The sequence below is a fragment of the Littorina saxatilis genome, linkage group LG10 (assembly GCF_037325665.1).
Source record: "Littorina saxatilis isolate snail1 linkage group LG10, US_GU_Lsax_2.0, whole genome shotgun sequence".
Classification (NCBI taxonomy): Eukaryota; Metazoa; Mollusca; class Gastropoda; order Littorinimorpha; family Littorinidae; genus Littorina; species Littorina saxatilis.
This window is the reverse complement of record NC_090254.1, coordinates 41,989,199-42,015,416: the sequence shown is the minus strand read 5'-3', so window position 1 is coordinate 42,015,416 and position 26,218 is coordinate 41,989,199. Positions and strand designations below refer to the sequence as shown.

General features: G+C 42.7%; 2 protein-coding genes across 5 annotated transcripts in view; one reads left to right on the top strand and one right to left on the bottom strand.

Annotated features, from left to right (window-relative positions):
• Nucleotides 1–5,129: 5,129 nt before the first annotated feature.
• LOC138978855 (UBX domain-containing protein 10-like) lies at nt 5,130–13,243 on the top strand. Its single transcript, XM_070351660.1, has 4 exons — nt 5,130–5,255; nt 5,834–5,963; nt 8,664–8,926; nt 10,982–13,243. Exons 1-4 carry the CDS (start codon nt 5,132–5,134, stop codon nt 11,731–11,733), a joined length of 1,269 nt encoding a protein of 422 aa, XP_070207761.1. The 5' UTR covers nt 5,130–5,131; the 3' UTR covers nt 11,734–13,243.
• A 5,350-nt stretch (nt 13,244–18,593) lies between these two features.
• Nucleotides 18,594–26,218, bottom strand: part of LOC138978845 (cyclin-dependent kinase 11B-like) — a 44,860-nt gene continuing 37,235 nt past the window's right edge. For all 4 annotated transcript variants that reach the window (XM_070351633.1, XM_070351635.1, XM_070351636.1 and 1 more), the window contains 5 exons: nt 25,632–25,739; nt 24,883–24,999; nt 24,022–24,170; nt 21,679–21,871; nt 18,594–20,058 (listed from right to left, as the gene is read on the bottom strand). In XM_070351633.1, coding sequence (XP_070207734.1) covers nt 19,963–20,058; nt 21,679–21,871; nt 24,022–24,170; nt 24,883–24,999; nt 25,632–25,739 — 663 coding nt within the window. In that variant the 3' untranslated portion in view covers nt 18,594–19,962. The remainder of the gene's footprint in view (nt 20,059–21,678; nt 21,872–24,021; nt 24,171–24,882; nt 25,000–25,631; nt 25,740–26,218) is intronic.

The window sequence follows — 26,218 nt, the reverse complement described above, 5'->3', positions numbered from 1 at the left end:
AGAAGTAGCTGACCCTGTGTCTTGAAACAGCTGAAACACTCTTTTGGGTTGCCGTTTCAATGTTAACCAAAAAGTTAAAGAAAAAAAAAACAATGTTCAGTTGCGAAATGACAGCGGATTGAGCATTTATTCCGGTTGATGAAGGTACGATTGAAGCTTCTATTCACTCCGTCAACCAACAAGACTAGATTTGTAGCAGACGACAAACAAAGTATGCGTTTTTCCTGTCTTGTGATGACGATTATGTTGTTATAAATTATCTGTACGTTGTAAAGACATTTCAAAACAAATTTTAGCTTTGATGCGTCACGGGATACATACGTTTTCATCCATGGTATTTTGTCTAGGCAGGGTGAAATTCGTGATGTCTTTTCCGGAACTGGACAAAACTGGCCTTGCCAAGACTGAAACAAAATATAGTTCTACAACTTCTAGACTTGCGTTGATTATTCTGCCCATGGTGAATTTCCCATGCTTTGTTTCCACATCCCATGACAATTTCTCCTTACTTTGGTCATGCCATATGTAGAGGTTACATGCCGAGTCTCAGTGATTATTAAAAATAATGGTCGAAGTTAGCGGATCATGAAAAATGCGAGCTTCAGTATTCCTCCTTTCTTCAGTTATTCAATGACTCAAAAAGCTGAGTTTTTGTGCGAAAGTTTGATCGAATCCTATTCACTCAACCAGTGTATCACGGGGGATAACCGGCTATACAGTGGTAAGCTGGTGTACGGTGAGTAACACTCGATTCGGCCTGCATTTTCCCGTTTTACCACAAAGTTGTTGATTTCTGTCTGGATTAAAGGTTACCTACTGCATCTGCGATGACTAACTTTGTTTCGAAATGCATAATATGTCGAAGAAGGATTTGCGTTTTCCCGTATTTAAATGTTAAAACGAGAAATCGTGGTGACGAAGCACCGGAAATGGCTGCTCGGTGGGTTTCAAATGTAGAAATACGCTTGTTTTTACAAAACCAGCTCGTATTCAGCTTCGGTACGGGAGTCTTAGTGACAAAGGAATCATACTTGATGCAAAGGAGTGCTATTGTCGGGTTGGAATCATTCGTTAGAGCGTGTAGGCGAGAGGCGGTCAAATATGCGAGATGATCGTACACCGGGTTGAAGACCGTCGCGAATGGGGCCTCAGACGCAAAATCCGGTTTGATGCATAATTTTCTGTTAAACTAGATATTCGAACACTCTCTCCTCTCTCTCTCTCACTTCCTCTTTCTGTCTCTGCCTGTCTGTCTGTCTGTCTGTCTGTCTGTCTCTGTCTCTCAGCAGTCTCTCACTGTTTCGTCACTGCCGGAATAGTCGTCGGTTGCTAATCCCCCCCCCCCCCCCCCACTTTTACCTTCAATATAATGTTGAATTGGTGTGGCTGTCATCCGTTAGCCAGCCAGCATAGAACAATACACAATACTTTGGGGGAAAGGAGGCACACGGTTAGGAGGTAGTTGTCCTGGATCATGACTTTTTTCAGGCAACGAAGTCATTCGGCGCTTAGTGTTTTCCGGGTAATTTTGTACGAGTCCATCTCTCAACATAGAGGGAACTCACGTGATCCAATATTATCATGAGCTAGTACAAAATGCTGCGGAAAAAATGTAAGAAGGTTTTCTGCAGTAAAACGACGTACAGCACCGTTTTACCGCAGCATTATTTATTTCAATTTTACTGCAGTAAAATGTTTTGCTGCGGAAAAAGATGCTTCGGCGGATGATAACATTATTCAGAAATGCTGCAGAAACCCCGTTTTTCTGCTGTATTTCTGGGTTTTTTCCGCAGAATAGCTGAATGAAGTCATAATCCGAAAAGGATGGATATGTAGTCTCTGTTTCCGCGGCCTTTTATACTTGCTCATTATCACTTGAGTTGTCTCTCTGTTGAGAGATGGACTCGTCCTAAATTACCGAGAATTTTCGGAGCGCCGAATGAGTTCGTTGTCGGAAGTTCAAAGTTGCAAAATTACGCTGGTAACACACTTACCTTGTCAGCAGCATTATCAAATTTGCATAGACGGACGCAGTAGTCCACTTCGTTTTCGATTTGCTTCAAAAAGTATTCTTGCTTCTGATTGGGGCACTGTGGAGCAAGCTATTATATCCTGAGGGGGGGGGGGGGGGTGGGGGGGGGGAGCGGCGGCGGATACAAACGCTACATAACAAGATCGTTAGTTTTTTCTGGGTAAAAAAAATCCTGTCACAGGTTATTCGGAAGAAACAAGTATTCCCAATAAATCCGCGGAAAAACATGTAAACATTATGTTGCGGAAAAACTACTTTCAGATGGAAACGAGGCAAACCATTAGGATGTAATTTTCCTTAGCTTTACGTATTATCACTTTTTCAGTTTTCCGGCGAAAAAACCCACAGAAATGATGTAAAACAAGAGGCGAAGCCTTCAAGGCTCACGTAAGAAATCGACAAACAGTAACACAAACTCAATCACTCCGTCACACACACACACAGTACACACACACACACACACACACACACACACACACACACACACACACACACACACACACACACACACACACACACACACACACACACACACACACACACACACACACACAGAAAGAGCATAGGTGAAACTGTGCAAGAAAGCGAGACACTAGATCTAGATCTGTCTGTCTGCATGTAGCCTACTTACATGGACACGACTGCCAAATAGTCTCGGCCCGCTCAAAATAACAATCACCGAGACTTTCAGTAATTCCATCGCGTGACGTCTAACCCTCGTACGTCATAATGTGACGTCAATGTAATATGACGTCTTCAAATGTTAAAGTTTCTACCACAGACATACATACATACATATATGATACATACGCACGCACGCACGCACGCACGCACGCACAGACAGACAAAAGTTAGCATCGCATAGGCTACACTTCGTGAGCCAAAAACCGGTTTATCTGCAGCATTTTTGAATTAATGTCATCATCCGCAGAAGCATAGTTTTTTCCGCAGCAAAGGTTTTCCAAAGCAAATGTTTACATATTTTTCCGCGGCATTATTGGGAAACACTTATTCTTCTTTTTACCCAGAAAACACTGAGCGCCGAATGACTTCGTTGACTGAATAAAGTCATAATCCGCTAAGGACGACTACCTCCTAACCATATGCCTCCTTTCCCCCTCAAAGTATTGCTGACTGGCTAACAGATGACAGCCACTCCTATTCAACATTATACATGTATTGAATGTTAGTCGGGAGGGATGGGGGGGGGGGGAGGAGGGGGTAGGGGGGGGGGGCATTTTAGCAACCGACGACTGTTCAGTGACGTACAGAGAGAGACTGCTGAGAGAGAGAGAGAGAGAGAGAGAGAGAGAGAGAGATACAGAGAGATACAGAGAGATACAGAGAGAGACAGAGAGAGACAGAGACTGAGAATGTTGTAAAAGTCTAGTTTAACAGAAAATTATGCATCAAACCGGATTATGCGTCTGAGGCCCCATTCGCGACGGTCTTCAACCCGGTGTACGATCATCTCGCATATTTGACCGCCTCTCGCCTGCACGCTCTAACGAATGATTCCAACCCGACAATAGCACTCCTTTGCATCAAGTATGATTCCTTTGTCACTAAGACTCCCGTACCGAAGCTGAATACGAGCTGGTTTTGTAAAAACAAGCGCATTTCTACATTTGAAACCCACCGAGCAGCCATTTCCGGTGCTTCGTCACCACGATTTCTCGTTTTAACATTTAAATACGGGAAAACGCAAATCCTTCTTCAACATATTATGCATTTCGAAACAAAGTTAGTCATCGCAGATGCAGTAGGTCACCTTTAATCCAGACAGAAATCAACAACTTTGTGGTAAAACGGGAAAATGCAGGCCGAATCGAGTGTTACTCACCGTACACCAGCTTACCACTGTATAGCCGGTTATCCCCCGTGGTCTACCTGCGCAGGCGATTGAATAATGCGCGGCGGTTGTATAGTTCATGGAAAATAATAATAATAATAATAATATAATAAATGAGCATTTATATAGAGCAACATCATAACTTTACAATTATGCTCTTTGCGCTTGACACATTTAAAATTAAAACACAGTTATACAAGCATTTACATCTACATTCATAGTCAACAACGCTTAATTAAAAGCATACACCATCACACATACATTACAAAACTTGAGATTCTTCCACTAACTAAGTAATAAAAACATGAATGAATAGGTAGTAAAAAACAAGGAAATACCAGCTGAATACCCTTAATCAAACAGAACATGTTATCAACAATGCTGAAAACAGTCCTAGATGTTTATATACATTATCACTAAAACAACAAATACACTGCATTCAATTCTATCAAAATTTCTTGTCAGTTTCCCTGTTTTGGACTAAAATCAAGTACGCCTACACAGTTCTGTTGTTATTGTCTGCTGTGACGGTAAAGGCAGTCCCATGTTTCTTACAGGCGAGACTGATTGGGGAGTGGGGCGAGGAAGTACCGTTTCTTGGGAAGATCTCGCCGCGAGTGACACTAGCCGACGCTAGGTAGCTTTGGGCTTGCTCGCTTGGCGAGAACTGAACATGGCGGCCACACAGCTGATCCGATTGGCTGTCCATGGTATTTTTACCGACCAGTGCAGACGACCTTTTCGGAATCAACCAATGCGTAGCTAGCCATTAAACCGTTTCATAGACAATCTCGCCTCCTAGCTTCGCGAGCGGCTAGCCGAAAGAATATCTCGCCTGAAAGAAACACACGGCGTCAGATAGTGTGTGTTCTGTCAAGTTTTGGTATCGCTTTATAAGAAAATGTTCTTTTTTCGAATGGGACTAGGAGACAAACTTTTGCACCCGTTAAAAACTTGTTAAAAACTGTATGAAGTTCAGTCGCGTGTTTCTTTCAGGAGAGATATTCTTTCGGCTAGCTTTGTGATAGTGGTCAGTTTAGGTTCGCACTGCGGTTGTTGTTTTTTACGTTTGCCGCAAAATTGCTTTTAAGACAACTTTTTACCAATCGTAACCTGGTAATTGAACCTTTCTTGTTAATTAAAATATTATGAAGATGTTATTTCATTGGAAATGTAGCATTTCATTATCAGAACGATTATTATCCAATCACAATCACGCACAGTCTTGAGCGCATTTGTAAACAATAATGGCGCACGGCAGCTCCGCCAGTCGTCATGGCAGATACGACGCATTTCGCACGGACTTTTCTTCAGAAAATGTAGCTGACGAACTTCCCTCCCAGTCTGTGTTTAGCTATGAGGGAACAGAAGGTAAGCTTTTCATTTGTTGCACTTGTGACTTAAAAGTCTGTCGTTTTTCAGAGACTGAATCCAAAGACTAAACAATTAATGCCGCGGTCGGTGTCTTCCATTTTGACTTCTTCACCTTTCGTTCTGAAGTCAAATTGTCTCACGAGAAAAGTGTGAGGTGCAATGTAGCACTTTGATATATACATGCGTTTTGAACTTATTGTCTTTAAAAAAAATTTAAAAAATCCACCGGCACACACAGACACAGACGCACTTACATACTGCACACGTCACGTCTCTCTCTCGATCTCTCTCTCTTTCTCTTTGTACACCCGCGTGCGCACACACACACACACACACACACACACACACACACACACACACACACACACACACACACACACACACTGACACACACACACACACATACACACACACACACACACACTCTCTTATGCGTGCGAACAAACACACACATACATGTGTGCGCACACACACACACACACACACACACACACACACACACACAGACACACACAGAGGTTTGACTGTACGATTATATATCTATATAATTATGTCCATGTATTTACTTTGTTTAGCAGTGAGACGAGTGAGGGAAAACCCGACCATCAGCAGACAGCAGCCGGCGTACAAGTCAGGCATGTCGCGCGGGGTCATCCCTTCCGGCCCGGTCGTGGCCGTGCACATGCTTGACGTGGCTTCCGACAAGTGAGTTAAGTCTTCATTCGCCCTTCCTGAACTCTAACAGGGAAAATATGAAGGTTTTTACAATTCAGGCAAGAATCAGAGCACACTGGATCAGCCTGAATGTTCCCCGGCAGTGGAGAAAACACATTCAGATGGCGCACCCTTGTTGCCATGATTGACTTTGGGTGTTTCCATTGATCGTTTTGGAATTCCATTAAGAATACGAATTTGAACCAGCCCCGTTATGGAGAAAGCGAACCAGTATTACATTTTTGTCTGCAGATTGGTTTAACTGCTTTTTCAATATACAGTGGGACACCCTTTTTAACGGTACTACTTGTCTCCGAAAAACCCCGAAAACCTCATCAGAAATAAGAAAATTCGTTCTTAGATTGTGTTTTGTTACATAATTGTTTGCAATCATGATTTATATTTGCAACTTTCACAGTTCATGGCTTTATTTTCGTGTTTGTGCGAGGATTTACGAAGGAGCGGAAGCACTAATCACATGACGTTATCAATACTTGTGCTTTCGAGTAACAAGAGTTACTTCCCTTGCATTGAAATTGTTGCATCGATTTCTTCGATAATCCGGCTCTCAGCACAAATATAAGGGTGCATGTAGCATGAATCAGGCATACTTTTCACAGGCATGTCCAATATTTCACTTTGAAGATAGATTTAGTTAGTCTAGATGGGGTTTTCGGAGGTTTTCGGAGACAAGTAGTACCCCTTTTTAAGATTTCAAAAAATCTCGGAAAATCAGGTAAGAAAAGGGAGGGAGTCCTTAACAAAAAAAGGACTTTTAAAGGTTTTTTTTATCATATCTAACATGTCAAGTCCTTAAGAGGCAAAATGGTTACCCTGTAGAACATGAATATTCTTTATCATCAAAACAAAAAGGTCTTGAAAGGGAGGAAGTCTTAAAGGTCCTTGTCTACATGTTAAAGGTCCTTGTCTACATGTTAAAGGTCCTTGTCTACATGTTAAAGGTCCTTGTCTACATGTTAAAGGTCCTTGTCTACATGTTAAAGGTCCTTGTCTACATTTTTATACCGAAATCGCCATTTGACCATTAAAATGCAGAGTCTATTATCTACAAATATCAACAATACACCCCCTTTCGATCAGGAAAGACGAAGCCAGTGTAGCCGTTTGAAAATTCATTGTAGTATTCCAGAGTAGTACTCATAGTAGGATATCCTTATTTGGAAAATGCCAAGCGCAAAACTCCTCTCAAATCCCGTGCATTTCGTGCGTTTAAAAAAAAGCGTGGACAGCGCTCCAGTGTCAAACTGTTGCTGCACTAGTTTGGGCGTGGCTATAAGCATAGTGACATGAATTTGATTGGTCAGTATTTTTAGGCAAAGCACATGTTCTCAGCAAACAGAAAACAAAATATTGGAAGCGTGAGTCACGCTACCCAAAAATAAAATCTTTTTTTACATATATTTTTTTCTATAACTTTTTTCCCCATGGTTCATTCATCATTTGACATAATTTAGTGTCGAAATCTAACCATAAGATTATTGAAACAAGTCGCATAAGGCGAAATTACTACATTTAGTCAAGCTGTGGAACTCACAGAATGAAACTGAACGTAGTCCGCCGCTAGTGCAAAAGGCAGTGAAAGTGACGAGCCTGTTTGGCGCGGTAGCGGTTGCGCTGTGCTTCATAGCACGCTTTACTGTACCTCTCTTCGTTTTAACTTTCTGAGCGTGTTTTTAATCCAAACATATCATATCTATATGTTTTTGGAATCAGGAACCGACAAGGAATAAGATGAAATATTTTTTAAAACGATTTCGGAAATTTAATTTTAATCATAATGTTCATATATTTAATTTTCAGAGCTGGTTTTCAATCTAAATATGACATATTTATATGTATGTGAAATCAAAAAATGACAAAGAATAAGATGCAATTATTTTTGGATCGTTTTATATAAAAAAAAAAAGATTTTAATTACAAGTTTCCGATTTTTAATGACCAAACTCACTCATTAGTTTTTAAGCCACCAAGCTGAAATGCAATACCAAACCCCGGCCTTCGTCGAAGATTGCTTGGCCAAAATTTCAATCAATGAGGGTGTGACAGTGCCGCCTCAACTTTTACAAAAAGCCGGATATGACGTCATCAAAGGTATTTATCGAAAAAATGAAAAAAATGTCCGGGGATATCATACCCAGGAACTCTCATGTCAAATTTCATAAAGATCGGTCCAGTAGTTTAGTCTGAATCGCTCTACACACACACACAGACACACACACAGACACACACACACACATACACACACACATACATACACCACGACCCTCGACTCGATTCCCCCCTCTACGTTAAAACATTTAGTCAAAACTAAATATAAAAAAGCAAAAATGTAGACGACCACCTTTAAATTTGGGGGTGAGGGGTGATCTTAAAATCTCAGATCTTAGATCGTACTGCACCCCATTCACTCTCAATAGGTAGATCCTACTGCACCCCATTCACTCTCAATAGGTAGATCCTACTGCACCCCATTCACTCTCAATAGGTAGATCCTACTGCACCCCATTCACTCTCAATAGGTAGATCCTACTGCACCCCATTCACTCTCAAAAGGTAGATCCTACTGCACCCCATTCACTCTCAATAGGTAGATCCTACTGCACCCCATTCACTCTCAAAAGGTAGATCCTACTGCACCCCATTCACTCTCAATACTTTCATTCCACACAGGTTCGACTCGAGGGAATCACCACCGCATTCCTCGCCACTCCGACGCTGGTCTAGGGAGGCTCTTGATGGCACTGACGGCTTTCCTCCCGCCTCCCCACGACCCCCCGCTACTCCGCGGACGTCACGACCTGGAAGCGTGAGACGGAGGTCACGCAGCGGTCAAAGGCCACCCAGCAGTCAAGGTCAAAGGCCACCCAGCGCCAGAAGCTCAAGGCCGCAAAGTTCACAGCGATCTTCACAAGACTATATGGTTGATCAAGAAGGTTTGTGATGGATTTTTTTTTGGGGGGGGGGGGGGGGGGGGGAACTAATTTGCACTTAAACGACAATTCAGTGAACTGATGGAAATGGTTGAATCTTTCATACAGTTGTGGACTTTTATTTAGATATGCCTTGTGTTGTGTTTGTACACTTGTCATTGTTATTTGTGATGATGATAGAGGTAGTGGTTTTGTTGCTGTTTGGTTGGTGTTTGATCTCTGTTGTTTGTTTGTTTTCAAGTGTAGAAACCAGTTCCAAAGAGGTGGCAAATACTGCTTTTGTTGAACTAAACTTTATTGCTTTCTTTATTTATCAAATGACAACATAAACAACAAAAACACTGTTATCTGCATAGTGGTGCATTTTCATGACCCGTTGTTTTACAAATCCAAAAACAAGTCGCGTAAGGCGAAATTACTACATTTAGTCAAGCTGTGGAACTCACAGAATGAAACTGAACGCACTGGATTTTTTCACAATGACCGTAGTCCGCCGCTAGTGCAAAAGGCAGTGAAAGTGACAAACCTGTTTAGCGCGGTAGCGGTTGCGCTGTGCTGCATAGCACGCTTTACTGTACCTCTCTTCGTTTTAACTTTCTAAGCGTGTTTTTAATCCAAACATATCATATCTATATGTTTTTGGAATCAGGAACCGACAAGGAATAAGATGAAATTGTTTTTAAAACATTTTGGAAATTTAATTTTAATCATAATTTTTGAGTCACTTGAGAAAAAGTGACTCTATGTAATCTGTCAGTGTTAGTCTGTCCGGCCGTCCGTAGACACCACCTTAACGTTGGACTTTTCTCGGAAACTATCAAAGCGATCGGGCTCATATTTTGTTTAGTCGTGACCTCCAATGACCTCTACACTTTAACGATGGTTTCGTTGACCTTTGACCTTTTTCAAGGTCACAGGTCAGCGTCAAAGGAAAAATTAGACATTTTATATCTTTGACAAAGTTCATCGGATGTGATTGAAACTTTGTAGGATTATTCTTTACATCAAAGTATTTACATCTGTAGCCTTTTACGAACGTTATCAGAAAAACAAGGGAGATAACTAGCCTTTTCTGTTCGGCAACACACAACTTAACGTTGGGCTTTTCTCGGAAACTATAAAAGTGACCGGGCTCAAATTTTATGTGAACGTGACTCATTGTGTTGTGAATAGCAATTTCTTCCTGTCCATCTGATGCCTCATATAATATTCAGAACTGCGAAAGTGACTCGATCGAGCGTTTGCTCTTCTTGTTATATAATAATTTTCAGAGCTTGTTTTTAATCCAAATATAGCATATTATTTTATATGTTTTTGGAATCAGAACATGATGAAGAATAAAATAAAAGTAATTTTGGATCGTTTTATAAAAAAATAATTTTAATTAAAACTTTCAGATTTTTAATGACCAAAGTCATCAATTAATTTTTAAGCCTCCATGCTGAAATGCAATACCAAAGTCCGGCCTTTGTCAAAGATTGCTTGGCCAAAATTTCAATCAATTTCAATCAACTTTTACAAAAAGCCGGATATGTCGTTATAAAAGACATTTATCGAAATAATGAAAAAACCTTCTGGGGATATCATACCCAGGAACTCTCATGTAAAATTTCATAAATATCGGTCCAGTAGTTTACTCTGAATCGCTCTACACACACACACGCACAGACACACACACACATGCACACACACACACACACACAGACACACACACACACACACATACACCACGACCCTCGTCTCGATTCCCCCTCTATGTTAAAACATTTAGTCAAAACTTGACTAAATGTAACAAAGAGACTGCCAACGTTCCAAAATTCAGAATAAAAAAACAAGAAAGGTAGGTTGTTGGAACGTTTGTTATTGACAAAACAATACATTCACAGATATTTCGACCCAACGGTCTTTTAAGTGAACAGACAAACAAATATTCTAGTTTTATGACTTTTTTTGGTGAAATTCTGTGATTTTTGTTTAAAAAACAATTTTGACTCAAATTTTTATTTTTTATTTTTATTTTTTGAAATTCCGTTGTTTTACAATTCTGTTTTTGTACAGAGGTCCTACCACCCATGACAACACTGCGACCTCAGTCCTCGCTTGGTAAATACCACGTCCTTCCGGATATCAGCTCCATGAGTCCAACCCACAACTCCCTGCATCCTGACCCGGTCAGCACGACCAGAAGCGACACCTCAGACGACCACGAACGAGGCAAGGAGGAGCTGGACTACCTAACCTCCAAGCTCGCTCACCAAGCGCTGGTGGAAAACTCGCGCAAAGACTCCAAAGAGACTGTCGAATGGGATGGAATAAACAGTGAAGGCGTTAACTCTTCTGCCGCAGGGAGGCGAAGGTCGCGGGAGGAAAGTTCGGCAGGCGTAGCGCATGAAAAGCGAGACTCTGTGACGTCTCCTGTGTCACGCAGCACACCTGTGGAGCAGCGACGGATGAGGCGCCGATCTTCGACCAGCTCTAACGCTGCCTCTCCAGAACTGTCGGCCGACGACCGAAGTTACACCAGTCTCACTCACTATAAGATGGACGAGGCGCCCAAACCTTCCTCAGAAGGACAGATTCTCCTGGGAATCAAAATCCCCACGGACGGAACGCGGCACAAGCAGTATTTCAACAAACGCGACCAGCTGAGGTGTATCGTACTCTTCGCAGAGGAAGTTTCTGGGGAGGATTTCAGTAACCACATCGTAGTCCTAGCAACGCCACGGCAACGCTTTGACAATCTCTCCCAGACCATCGAGTCTGCCGGTCTGCAGAGTAAAAGCGTTGTACATTTGGAGGAGCTGGATTGAAAATATCTGCTGTGGCTGTGATTTGTCAGGAGTTTTCGTGGATCGAAATTTCGTGCAACAAAGTTTACCCAGATGTATTCTGTTGGGTGAAAGAGTGAAGGTGCCTTGCACTTGAAACAATCCGGCTGACCAGAAGAAAGTATACAGTGGTGTCCTTTGTTGAAAAGACACCCTTTGGACAAGCCAAGAGTGTCCATGTATTGCAGGTGGCCTGTCACGACAGGTATATTTCCGTCAAGACAAAGGGACAACAGAAATGTCCTTTGTTGAGAGATGTCATCCCATGGGAGGGGCGTTACATCACAGGTACCCCTGTACTATACTATCTATCACAGTTTCTTAATCTTTCTTGAGGCCAGGATGTTGTGTACACTACAGTCTACTGTGTGCCAAAGAATCTTTTCAGACAATTGTAACACAGTCAAACCTGCATATACCGACCACCCAAGGGACTGTCCAGAAGAGATTGTTATACACAGGTTGTCGCTATGGAAAGCTTAAAAGTGACCCTCCACCACGAAATGAGTCGCATGTCACCTCGCGCGGTTCTGCGCTAGGCTTAATATAAGTCCGGTGAGTGTCTGGTAACAGTGTGAGGGTCACCTTAGTCACAGGCTTATAACTCAAACAGTTTTCACTCTTTTCTAAAACGGGTTTCACCACTGGATAGAGCATAACAAACTCTTTAGGAAAATGTAAAAATATAAAAATCATGCAAAGGTGACATGTGACTCATTCCGTGGTGGAGGGTCACAAATGTATAGTGAAAAAAACGCCGAGGATACTTTGATGTGGTTGTGGAGGAAAGGACCGGTTCTTATCGAGCGGCGTTCACCATGGAAGCTTCAACTGAACCATTGTAGAGGACAAAAGGAGTAAATTTACATCAGTTTTTTTACATCTGTGATTCAAGTTAACATTTACCTATGAAAACCAGTGCTTCAACACAAAGCCTGCTGTGATTTAAAAATAAAACAAGAACAAATTTATGTGCAGTCATACAACCAGGTAAAATGTGACCCTCCACCACGGAATGAGTCACATGTCACCTTTTCATGATTTTCATATTTTTACATTTTCTTACAGAGTTTTTTATGCTCTATCCAGTGGTGAAACCCGTTTTAGAAAAGAGTGAACACTTTTCGAGTTATAAGCCTGTGACTATGGTGACCCTCACACTGTTACCAGACACCCCCCGGACTTATATTATGCCTAGCGCAGAACCGCGCGAGGTGACATGCGACTCATTCTGTGGTGGAGGGTCACAAATTATCTGCATCACAGTGATCCTGCTCAGAAACCAAAATGCACAGGGGACACTGGTGAAATATTTTGGCAAAGAAAATGTAAATTTGGAATCTTTTATGATGCAGCCACTGCTGATGACTCAGCTGTTTTGGCACAGTATTATTCTGCTGTTTGGTGGAGTTACTTTCTGTCTGTGTCTAGGCCAAAAAAAAAAAAAAGGTCTGTTTACGGTAACATAGGCCCAAAAAATAGGGTCGGTAGGTCGGGATTTTTTTATTTTTTATTTATTTATTTTTTCTCCCAAAAACCATATTTTTACGTTATTTTGCAAAAAAACCAAAAGATTGTTTGTTTTTTTCCCCAAATGCCAAAAAAAAGTCTAGGGTCACGCGATAAAAATAGGGTCGGTCGGGTTACCCTAAACAGACTATTTTTTTTTTTGGCCCTATCTGTGTGTCTGTGTCTGTCTTTCAAAACCCTACGTTCTGGAGATGGTTTTGTGACAATGACACAATGATTCTACATAACAAGTATTGTATTTTTGTTGTTATGTTTGTTGTGTGACAGTGTGAACATACATTATTCCTCTGAAAACGCGAAATGTGTCGTATCTGCCAAGACGGTTGTCGGTATGGGGCAGGGGAGGGGGGGGGGAGGGGAGGGGGGGGGGGGGGAATAAATTGAAAACGGTTGAACCCAAGAAACAACCACATTTGGGTGAGTCAATTTCTCTGTTTGAAGTGGCCCTGTGAGTGTTATTAGTGCTACTACGCTCAACAACATCTTGCATTTTATCTCCTGTGAAGTCCCAAGACTGAAATTGCTACACAGACTTGCCTTCCTTTTCTTAAACTAACATTGGTGTTTCGTTTTGTGTATATTATATAAGCCATGCAGTGTGAGATCATTTGTGATTAATGTCCAATTTCCTTTTCTGAGTGATTTAATTCCATTGGAATGTTATGTTCCTGAAGGCACACCCAGAACAAATAATCAGATCAACATCAGATCCATGTGAATTAATTTTTATACTGCGTTTTATTTTGTATGCATGTGTATTTTTCTTTTGTTTTCAACTTATGAAAAAGGACTGCAAACAAAGAAAACATTTTTTCATAGACTGCACTGTTGCTGTTGTTGATATTTTTTTCTTAACTCAGTTTTGTTGCGTTGTTTATTGTTTCTTTGGAGGGGGTTGGGAAGGGGAGGGGGTTGGGAAGGGGAGGGGCTGGGGGAGTGGGGGGAGGGAAACAGTTGTAGGGGTAAGTCCCCCCCCCCCCCCGCGGGTTAGGGGGAAGAATTTACCCGATGCTCTCCAGAATGTCGTAAGAGGCGACTAACGGATTCTGTTTCTCTTTTTACCCTTGTTAAGTGTTTCTTGTATAGAATATAGTCAATTTTTGTAAAGATTTTAGTCAAGCAGTATGTAAGAAATGTTAAGTCCTTTGTACTGGAAACTTGCATTCTCCCAGGAAGGTAACACATTGTACTACGTTGCAAGCCCCTGGAGCAAATTTTTGATTAGTGCTTTTGTGAACAAGAAACAATTGACAAGTGGCTCTATCCCATCTCCCCCCTTTCCCCGTCGCGATATAACCTTCGTGGTTGAAAACGACGTTAAACACCAAATAAAGAAAGAAAGAAACACCAAATAAAGAAAGGGGTAAGTGAGGTATAACGAAGAACTGTTAGCAAGTGCTGGTGATGGTTTTGTTGTGATGTGTGTTGTTTAGAGAGCAAGACATTATTTTCACTGAAGTGCATACAGCTGATTTTCTCTTCTTTTACTGGGTAAAAAAACCAATCCGCTTTCTGACCTCTTTTTTTGGACTGATTTTTGGGCTCACATTTTCAAAGTTGTGTGATAAAGGTTTTGGTAGGGCGGGGATGTAGCTCAGTCGGTAGCGCGCTGGATTTGTATCCAGTTGGCCGCTGTCAGCGTGAGTTCGTCCCCACGTTCGGCGAGAGATTTATTTCTCAGAGTCAACTTTGTGTGCAGACTCTCCTCGGTGTCCGAACACCCCCGTGTGTACACGCAAGCACAAGACCAAGTACGCATGAAAAAGATCCTGTAATCCATGTCAGAGTTCGGTGGTTTATAGAAACAAGAAAATACCCAGCATGCTTCCCCCGAAAACGGCGTATGGCTGCCTAAATGGCGGGGTAAAAAACGGTCATACACGTAAAATTCCACTCGTGCAAAAAACACGAATGTACATGGGAGTTTCAGCCCACGAACCCAGAAGAAGAAGAAGGTTTTGGTTCATCACTTCCCAAGGAGAAAAAGCTCTAATTGTTTTGTTTTACTGTAATCACAAAATATTTGTCTATGCTTGAGCGGAATCTCAGAGTGTGCATAATTTGGTGCTTGTGGCAATGTTTGGTGTGAAGTCAAAGTTTGATCATCATATTTTATCCTGGAACAATGTTCAAACATATTAATACAGTGTCATACAGTGAATTACATCTGTGCAAGAATGATTTTCGCAATCTGATGCATTCCGCTGACATTTTATTCAGCATACGGTCCAGACCTGTTTACCCTTACGATTTTGGCGTAATTTATTACGATTTTCTGCAAAAATTACGCCATTCCGCTATCCGTGTCAAGACTACGATTTTCATGAATAAAAAAAAAAGTTAACATTTTTATTTTTTTTATTTTTTTTATTTTTTATTAATTCACCTGTTTGGCATTGGGTTTTTTCAATGGCAAAATGGGGTGAAAAAGCACAGGACTGACCAGAGATCATGTCTGTCTGATGAGCTGGAGTCAGCCTTCTAGTGGTGAAGTCTCGCCCTCACTCATTCGGCAAGCGCAAGTACAGTAGAGAAGCGCTTGACACACTGAAAAAGGCCTACTACGAGCAAAAGAAAAAGAATCAGTGATGCATGTGCTTTTGATGTGATCTTCTTTGAAATTATGAGGACTACCAAAACTGATGTGTTTTGTTTGTGAATGATGGATATATGTGCATGATTGCGTTTCGCAGACACAGTTGTCATGTGCGTTGTAATTGGCGACGAATGCTGGATGATTACTATTTTGGTGCCAGGATTACTATTTTTGGGGCTGAGCATTACTCCAAAACACTTATGGGGGTAAACATGTCTGCATACCTCGTACATTGACCAAGACTACATTTTGGCCAGGGTGGCGAATTTGAGTCATTCTTTATAATTATTCAGTATGCAGTCCATCCATGGAAGATGTCTATTGTTGATGTGTTAACAGTTAATGTACTCTGTTAAAGAGGTGTGAAAAAGAGAGAGAGAGAGAGAGTGCATGTGTATGTATGTCTCAAGACTGCTGAAACTGTGTTACAGAATACAATTTGTATTAACTTTTGTTCAGGTAGAACTGCTGAATACTGAATACATCTATGTTAGCTGAAAAGTTGTATGATTCTTATTTTATAGACATCATTTATATCTTCCTTCCTTCGTTTGCTAAGGCCAAAAAACAAATAGGTGTGGGGTAACATAGCCAACAAAAATAGGGTAGGAAGGTAGGCAATCACCTTTTTTTTTTTTTACTTTTTTTTCTTAATAGCAGAGCAACCAAGCGTGAAGCACTCACAACCGAAGAAGATGCCGCCATTTTTGTCATGGCAAGCGTCTGTTGGGCCTTTTTAGTAGAAGGAGTTATTTCCCTTGCATCGTCTGTCGTCTGCATGACGATTGCGTTGTCTGCACTCGTTTTCTTGTTTTCATTTTTTGGACAAAATTAATGTAATAAAAAGCTATAGGGTCGGCCCCTAAAAATAGGGTAGGTCGGGTTACCGTAACCACACCTATTTTTTTTTAGGCCTAACGACAATGTATCGATTGAACATTGGATTTCCCTTCTTTGAGCCATTTGACGTCAGAGTCCAAAGGCGAATAGCCGAGACTACAAAATAGTGCTTGTTTGTGTGCATTCAGTCTTAAAAGAAAAGGAATTCTTAAAAAATAAAAAATAAAGTGAATGATGCACAAATGTTATTTGTATTTTTGACCAAAATATGACATTTTACACAGATCTTGACAGCCAGCCATTCTTCACCTCGACCGCTAGTGCGGTCTCGGAGGAACACTGACTACTATTTTCAAGACGAAAGCCTTTTCTGCAAGATCTGTACCCATGCAGTATTATGGAATAAATCTTACCGATGTGACAGAGCACTTTTGTGAAGGTCTCATAAAACTTCCAAAAATCCTCCTGGTTTTGGGACCCTCTAAAAAAAATCCCCTGAAGGGGTCCTTGGGCACTCCTACACATTAAAAGTGGGGGTCCCGGGACCCCCCAAGTAGAGCGTCTGTCAGGAGCCCTGAGCGCGACTTGGACAAATACCATTTAGTGATTTACCAAACACCTCCAGCCTAAAAAGGTCAGGAGCCCTGAGCGCGACTTGGACAAATACCATTTAGTGATTTACCAAACACCTCCAGCCTAAAAAAGCCTCCTGTCCAGACCAGAATTTTGTGTTATCACAATTGATTTTGTAGCATACAGCGCCCATCTGGAAAATGAATCCAGAGGAAATTGGGCGGGGGCACGGTGCACAGAAAACAGCCAGGGTGTACCGTGTAGACTTTTGGTGTGTGTGTGCAAGTGGAAGGATGCCCTTACCCTATGTAAAAGACTGGATAGGTCGATATTGGTTGACATGATGGTTTACATGGTAAGGAAGCTATCTTTAAACAAGACTTGTATGGGGCACCATTTACATACTATAAAACTAAAGCGGCTGAAACATATGCACCTATACCTGTGACTGATGATTAAGTCCCACACATTCGTTTTTGTTTTTGTGCTTTATCAAACTTTGTTCATTGTTTTCTGTGATTTACTAACTTTCAGATTCAAATCCGAATTTGCATCTTGAAACTATTTTGAAAATCATAGCACTGCTGATGTATGTATGTGTATGTGTGTGAGAGAGAGAGAGAGAGAGAGAGAGAGAGAGAGAGAGAGAGAGAGAGAGAGAGAACAAAGAGACAGCTAGAGAGACAGAGAGAGAGAGAGAACAAAGAGACAGCTAGAGAGACAGAGAGAGAGATGAAAAGACAGGCGGACAGAGAGACAAAGAGTGAGTGAGATGGAGAGACCCAGAAAGTAACTGGGATTGAGCAGAGCTAATGCACAGTTGTTACATTTTCAAAACTTCAAGCATGGTACTGTTGTGATATAGTCTTTTTTAGTCTGCCTCTGGCAGAATTGCTTTATTAGTTGTGTGTGTGTGTGTAAAATATGTTCAAAACACGCCAGGGTACAGTGAACTGCACTTCTTGTTTTTCTTACTGATGAAATGTTCAAAGGTTTGCTTTGCTTGCCATTATGGATGTGATGAGAGAGAGTGACAGTGTGTGTGTGTGTGTGTGTGATGCATATATATATGTGTGTGTGAGTACATGTGTGTGTACATGCGTGTTTGTTACTAGATTTCTTGTGATTGAACCAGATAATAAATCATCAGAATGAAATCAGTGTTGTAGGTTGTTTCTTTCTTATTCTTGATGTCCCAACTCTCTCTTTTACTCTCTCTCTTTCTCGGTGTTTCAAGAACAGCCAACATTTTCAAATCAACATGCATTCTCCTACGAAAAAAACAAAACCGGCATCAAAGAAGTCAGTGTACAAATTTATTTTGATTTTTGTACAAGCGAAGGAAGTACATACATTCAAGAGCAGAAAAGTCAAGTCTCAAATAAGACAAGAGTCTTGCTCCTTGATAAGTTTCTTTGAAGTTCAGTGTACACAGAACCATCTCTTCATTTTACTGGCAGTACTCTCCAATATATGTACATTTTCTGCAGTTTTTACACAGCATTATTTTACTTAGTCAACATTTACCACTTTTACACAGTTAGAATTACTTCATTTTTCACAAGTCTCACCAAAAACGTTTATGTCACAGGCAGGTCTTGTTCAGTAAACCATTCGTCCGATCTCTCTCTCCATCTCTCTCTCTCTCACTTATGTGTTTTCTCTCTCTCTCTCTCTCTCTCTCATTTATGTTTTCTCTCTCTCTCTCTCTCTTTCTCTCTCTCTCTCTCTCTCTCATTTGTGTTTTCTCTCTCTCTCTCTCTTTCTCTCTCTCTCTCTCTCTCACTGTCTTTCTTTCTGTTGCCCTTCCTTCCTCATCTCTCAATCTAGATACAATCTGCCAGCACAAGCATTTTAAATTGACAAGACAGATACAGACACTACAGTGATCTCTGCGGATTGCTGCCTTTCAACAACTGGAGCAAACTACAGCAAGTTGTGGCCTGGCTGTTCTACCAGTTCACATGGAAAGAAAAACAGTACAGCGGAACCTCCCTTTGCTTTTTCCGATTGTCAACATATGTACAGATCTGCTAGTGCCTTATCCCCCTTCGTGTGTACACGCAAGCACAAGAACAGGTGCGTACAAAAAAGATACTATAAAGTGTAATCCACCTGATCACAACCTCTGTAAACTTATCTCCATTTTAAGACTCCCGCCTTCTTAAGACCTGTATTTGCAAAATTTGGCAACTGATTGTGTCTTACAAGGGTCTTACAAGGGTCTTACAAGGGAAGTTCCACAGTAATTTTGAATATTCCACTGCACTCCAGCTTCATCAAGAATCTTCTTCTTCGGCATTCCAGCATCAAGAATCATATTCCTTGATAACACTTTCTGTTGTACTCCAGCTTCATCAAGAATCATATTCCTTGATAACACTTTCTGTTGTACTCCAGCTTCATCAAGAATCATATTCCTTGATAACACTTTCTGTTGTACTCCAGCTTCATCAAGAATCATATTCCTTGATAACACTTTCTGTTGTACTTCAGCTTCATCAAGAATCATATTCCTTGATAACACTTTCTGTTGTACTTCAGCTTCATCAAGAATCATATTCCTTGATAACACTTTCTGTTGAATTCTTCCAAGATGTAACTCGAGGAATAACCCATGATCCATGACCATTCTATGTTTGCAATGCTTCTTGTTTTGTTCTTGATAATGCCTAAAACTTGAGCTGGAAGCCAGCTCCCTGTGCAGAAGCTCCCTTGACTGCAGTCTCCATGTGGAACCCGGCCACCTGAAGGTTCTCCTCCTCATCCTGTGTGAACACAATGACACCAACAATAATTACAATAAATTTTTAAAAAATTGTTTCCGATTACAACGCAAAACATTTTAGGTTGTGTGTAGCTTACTTTTTCCGTTTTGTTTTGTGTTTGAATGCTGTTTGTTTTTTAGTTATACAGGTGCATAAGGCTTTTTATTTGCTGGAAATTGTTGGAGCTGCGTTGCCTGGATGTCTGGGAGGAGTATCTTTGCTTGTATAGTCTGTAAGTCTGTAAAGTCTGTAAAGTCTGTATAGTCTGTATAGTCTGTATAGTCCGTAAAGTCTGTATAGTCTGTATAGTCCGTAAAGTCTGTATAGTCTGTAAAGTCTGTATAGTCTGTAAAGTCTGTATAGTCTGTATAGTCTGTAAAGTCTGTATAGTCTGTAAAGTCTGTAAAGTCTGTATAGTCTGTAAAGTCTGTATAGTCTGTAAAGTCTGTATAGTCTGTAAAGTCTGTATAGTCTGTAAAGTCTGTATAGTCTTGTAAAGTCTGTAAAGTCTGTATAGTCTGTATAGTCTGTAAAGTCTGTATAGTCTGTCAAGTCTGTAAAGTCTGTATAGTCTGTAAAGTCTGTATAGTCTGTAAAGTCTGTACAGTCTGTAAAGTCTGTAAAGTCTGTATAGTCTGTATAGTCTGTAAAGTCTGTATAGTCTGTCAAGTCTGTATAGTCTGTATAGTCTGTAAAGTCTGTATAGTCTGTATAGTCTGTCAAGTCTGTATAGTCTGTAAAGTCTGTAAAGTCATGTTTTGCCTTTTGTTTTTTGAAAGAGTTAAAAACGTTCCAGGGTTGATTATGGAAATGGAAACGGTTGCCAAAGAATACCGTAAAAACAATTTCTTCCTTCACACACACACACACACTTGCATACACACACACACACATGCACACACACTGACACAACCACACACAAACACACACACCCACCCCCCACCATACCACCACATACACCCACACAAACACAACCCACTCATTAGGAGTTTGGCGTAGGCCTTTCCAGCAGATGGGAGTTTGGGAGAGGAGATGTGTTTGCGACCACACACACACACAGACAGACACACAAATACACTCACCCACACACACTCACCCCCACCCCACCCAATGCCACCCCACCCCACCCAATGCCACCCAACACCAACCACCTTTCCCCCCTCCACAAAACACAACCCACTCACCAGGAGCTTGGAGTAGGCCTTTCCACCAGAGGGCGGTTTGGGAGAGGAGATGTGTTTGCGGCCACACACACACACACACACACTGACACAAACACACACACACACACTGACACAAACACACACACACACACACTGACACAAACACACACACACTGACACAAACACACACACACACACACACTGACACAAACACACACACACACACACACTGACACAAACACACACACACACACACACTGACACAAACACACACACACTGACACAAACACACACACACTGGCTCACACTCACACTCACACGCTTACACACTGACACAAACACACACACTCACACACACACTGACACTCACACTCACACGCTGACACACTGACCGTGCACAAACACACACACACACACACACACACAACCCCATCCAACACACACACAACCCACTCACCAGAAGCTTGGCGTAGGCCTTTCCACCAGAGGGGGGTTTGGGAGAGGAGATGTGTTTGCGGCCAGTCTGCTCGCTGCGTGCCGGCCATGTGGGGAACATGGAAGGGTCGACCGGCAGAGGCGATTCCTCGAACCATTTGTGATCCAACGATCCCTTGGCGTCTATGCGGCGTTTGGGGTCATAAGTCAGCAGCCTGGGGATAAAAAGATGGAAACTGAATTGGTAAAGTTGCCCTTTGGTTTGTGTATCTTTCTGGCAAAGTCTAAACTTTCTGGGGTGATACATGTATACACCAAAAGAAGTAAAAGAGGGGAAAAAATGGCAGATACATACAACATGTCTTATTGTCAAGCAGAATCGTGCGTAAACACTTGCAGGGCCACTGGCTGTGCACTAGCTGACTTTGTTTTCTAAATAGGAAGAGATTACATGGACATGTACAACCAATTTCAGGCAGAGTGCCATACTCCATCCACGGAGGAGGAGGATTTGATTAATTAAGACATGTGAAAAGAGAGAGGGGGGGGGGGGGGGTGTCACTATAGCTGTCTATCTGTTTCGGGGGGGGGGGGGGGGTGTCACTGTTGCAGTCTATCTGTTTGGGGGGGGGGGGGGTCACTGTAGCAGTCTATCTGTTTGGGGGGGGGGGGGTGTCACTGTAGCAGTCTATCTGTTTGGGGGGGGGGGGGGGGGTCACTGTAGCAGTCTATCTGTTTGGGGGGGGGGGTGTCACTGTAGCAGTCTATCTGTTTGGGGGGGGGGGGTGTCACTGTAGCAGTCTATCTGTTTGGGGGGGGGGGGGGTGTCACTGTAGCAGTCTATCTGTTTGGGGGGGGGGGGGGTCACTGTAGCAGTCTATCTGTTTGGGGGGGGGGGTGTCACTGTAGCAGTCTATCTGTTTGGGGGGGGGGGGGGTTCACTGTAGCAGTCTATCTGTTTGGGGGGGTGGGGGGTTCACTGTAGCAGTCTATCTGTTTGGGGGGGGGGGGGGGTGTCACTGTAGCAGTCTATCTGTTTGGGGGGGGGGGGGGGTGTCACTGTAGCAGTCTATCTGTTTGGGGGGGGGGGGGTGTCACTGTAGCGGTCTATCTGTTTGGGGGGGGGGTCACTGTAGCAGTCTATCTGTTTGGGGGGGGGGGGGGGTGTCACTGTAGCAGTCTATCTGTTTGGGGGGGAGGGGGGTGTCACTGTAGCAGTCTATCTGTTTGGGGGGGGGGGGGGGTGTCACTGTAGCAGTCTATCTGTTTGGGGGGGGGGGGTGTCACTGTAGCAGTCTATCTGTTTGGGGGGGGGGGGGTGTCACTGTAGCAGTCTATCTGTTTGGGGGGGGGGGGGAGGGGGTCACTGTAGCAGTCTATCTGTTGGGGGGGGGGGGGGTCACTGTAGCAGTCTATCTGTTGGGGGGGGTCACTGTAGCAGTCTATCTGTTGGGGGGGGGGGGTCACTGTAGCAGTCTATCTGTTGGGGGGGGGGGGGGGGGTGTCACTGTAGCAGTCTATCTGTTGGAGGGGGATCACTGTAGCAGTCTATCTGTTTGGGGGGGGGGGGGGTCACTGTAGCAGTCTATCTGTTGGGGGGGTCACTGTAGCAGTCTATCTGTTGGGGGGGGGTCACTGTAGCAGTCTATCTGTTGGGGGGGGGGTCACTGTAGCAGTCTATCTGTTGGGGGGGTCACTGTAGCAGTCTATCTGTTGGGGGGGGGGTCACTGTAGCAGTCTATCTGTTGGGGGGGTCACTGTAGCAGTCTATCTGTTGGGGGGGTCACTGTAGCAGTCTATCTGTCTGTTGGGGGGGGGGGGGGTCACTGTAGCAGTCTATCTGTTGGGGGGGGGTCACTGTGGCAGTCTATCTGTTGGGGGGGGGGGGGTGTCACTGAAGCAGTTTATCTGATTAGGGGGGTGGTCACTGTAGCATCTGTTGGGGGGGGGGGGGGGGGGGGGTCACTGTAGCAGTCTATCTGGGTTTTTTTGGGGGGGTCACTGTAGCAGTCTATCTGTTGGGGGGGGGGGTCACTGTAGCAGTCCATCTGTTTGGGGGGGGGGGGTGTCACTGTAGCAGTCTATCTGTTTGGGGGGGGGGGAGGGGTCACTATAGCAGTCTACCTGTTTGGGGGGGGTCACTGTAGCAGTCTATCTGTTGGGGGGGGTCACTGTAGCAGTCTATCTGTTTGGGGGGGGGGGGGGGTCACTGTAGCAGTCTATCTGTTAGGGGGGGGGTCACTGTAGCAGTCTATCTGTTGGGGGGGGGGGGGGTGTCAGGATCACAAGTCCATTGCTCTACCAACTGAGCTACCCGCCCCCCCACAATGCCCACATTGTCGTCACTGCGTCAGCGGCCACTCACCTGTTAAGAAGGTCAAAGCCAATGTCGGACAGCATGGAGCCGAAGCGATTGCGAAGTGAGTTGTAGGGATGCTGGGGGAAGGTGACCTTTTTGAACCCTGGCAGCTCATTCACACCCTCCCAGATTTTCTCCGTGGGCGTTCCCAGATCCTGCACAAAACCAAAGCAAGTACTGGCTTATGAGCATACAGAAATAGACATGTTCAGAAACAACTCTAAAAGGTTTCTATGGGTTGTGTTAGAGTGAAAACTTTTGCTTTTATTGAGGCAAACTTGCCCAAGTGATATCACAGGCCAGTCGCTAGTGAGGGGTGTGTCTGAAACATGTGGGCAAGGACCATGTGTGGAAAGCTTGCCTCACTAAAAGCAAGAGTATTCACTCTGTCACAACCCACACAAACCCAACATTGTCTATTACATCACAAATGAAATGCGTTTGACTTGCAGCCAACTGATAAATTGTGCAAAAGACACTCCTCCATCAGGCAAACACATGTCACTGATCACTCAAGGCAAGCGATCATGATGTGCCAGTGAATGACAAGCGCTGATGAGCATGTTATGCGGTGTCTACTCCACTTGATGCCCCGTGAGTTCCATTGTCTTTATGAGTGAATCTCAAATAATCGCTCTTCTTTCTGTATGCGACATCACTTGCACAGGATTAATTAGGGACAATGCCATGATATCCTTTCCTTTCAAAAATATGTTTATTAGAGCTCAATATTTATTGCCACCATGATCGCTTTCTTCTCTTGATCAACGACCATGTGTGCTAGCCTCAGTTGCCAAGGGGCACAACTCTTACACAGCCAATGAAAATCACAACAGAGTTATTTCCCGAAATGGTCTATTTTCTCACCTTGAAAATCTTGTGAAGCTGATCAATTTCAGATTTGCCGGGCCACAGAGCTTTCATGATGAGGAACTCCGCAAAGATGCAGCCCACCGACCACATGTCGATTGGCTTAGAGTACTCCTGAAAACCAGGAATTCAACGAATAAAGGAAGCCGTCATTATGGTCCTACTCCTACCTACAACCTCATGTCGACTGGTTTAGAGCACTCCTGAAAATTATATTTCTTAGAGAGAGCAGTTATCATTGCACTAACGACCATAACCCACCCACATGTCGATTGGCTTAGAGAATTCATGAAAATGAAAAAAACATTTCTTAGACTCAGTTACTCAGAGAGAGCACTTATTATTATAGTAATGACCACAACCCACAAGTCGATTAGTTGGGAGTACTCTTAAAAATAAAGAATCCAGCTAATACTCTTTTGGTTTATATGGAAGTTTTCTTGATTTTATGTCATCTCACCATTTAATCAAACTCAAACAACATATTTCTTAGCTACAGATCTCTCACCTCCCGTCTGCAAATATAAAACAAAGTGACAAGGTTTGACAACAGACGCGGATGGGACTTGGATAAAAATGAACAAGCTTACAGGGGTGTTCCCCTCTCCTGAGAAGCTCCCTGAAGCCGAGACCATTCCTTAACGTGGACATCAGAAATGAGCAACTACTTCATGTGTTTTATCAGATTGACAGAAAGAGTGGTTACGCAGATCCGCTAACAAATACCTTCCCTGAAGATAACTGACCTTGATTCCAAGCAGAAGTTCGGGCGTACGGTACCACAGGGTGACCACGATGGGCGTGTACTGTTTGAGCGGAGAGCCGTACTCCCTGGCCAGACCAAAGTCACCCACCTGTCATGACAAAAACACACACTTCTACAGTATATGTACACAAAATTACTTCTACAGTATATGTACACAAAATTACTTCTACAGTATATGTACACAAAATTACTTCTACAGTATATGTACACAAAATTACTTCTACAGTATATGTACACAAAATTACTTCTACAGTATATGTACACAAAATTACTTCTACAGTATATGTACACAAAATTACTTCTACAGTATATGTACACAAAATTACTTCTACAGTATATGTACACAAAATTACTTCTACAGTATATGTACACAAAATTACTTCTGCATTACTCTCACCTACCCTTGTTTCACATGTCATCTATACTAACCATTTAAAAAGAAAATGCAGATACATTTGTCATTTAAATGCAGATCTTTGTGATGAGGCGGTTTCTTGTAAAACAAGTTTTATTACTGTAAAGGCCATCCATTCCCCTACCCTATTCAGCAGTCAGATTGATTTAATG

Coding starts and splice junctions, on each gene's coding strand:
- LOC138978855 (XM_070351660.1), top strand. CDS start 5,132: ATGGCGCACGGCAGCTCCGCCAGTCGTCATGGCAGATACGACGCATTT. Junction 5,256..5,833: donor TAGCTATGAGGGAACAGAAG/GTAAGCTTTTCA, acceptor TACTTTGTTTAG/CAGTGAGACGAGTGAGGGAA. Junction 5,964..8,663: donor CTTGACGTGGCTTCCGACAA/GTGAGTTAAGTC, acceptor CATTCCACACAG/GTTCGACTCGAGGGAATCAC.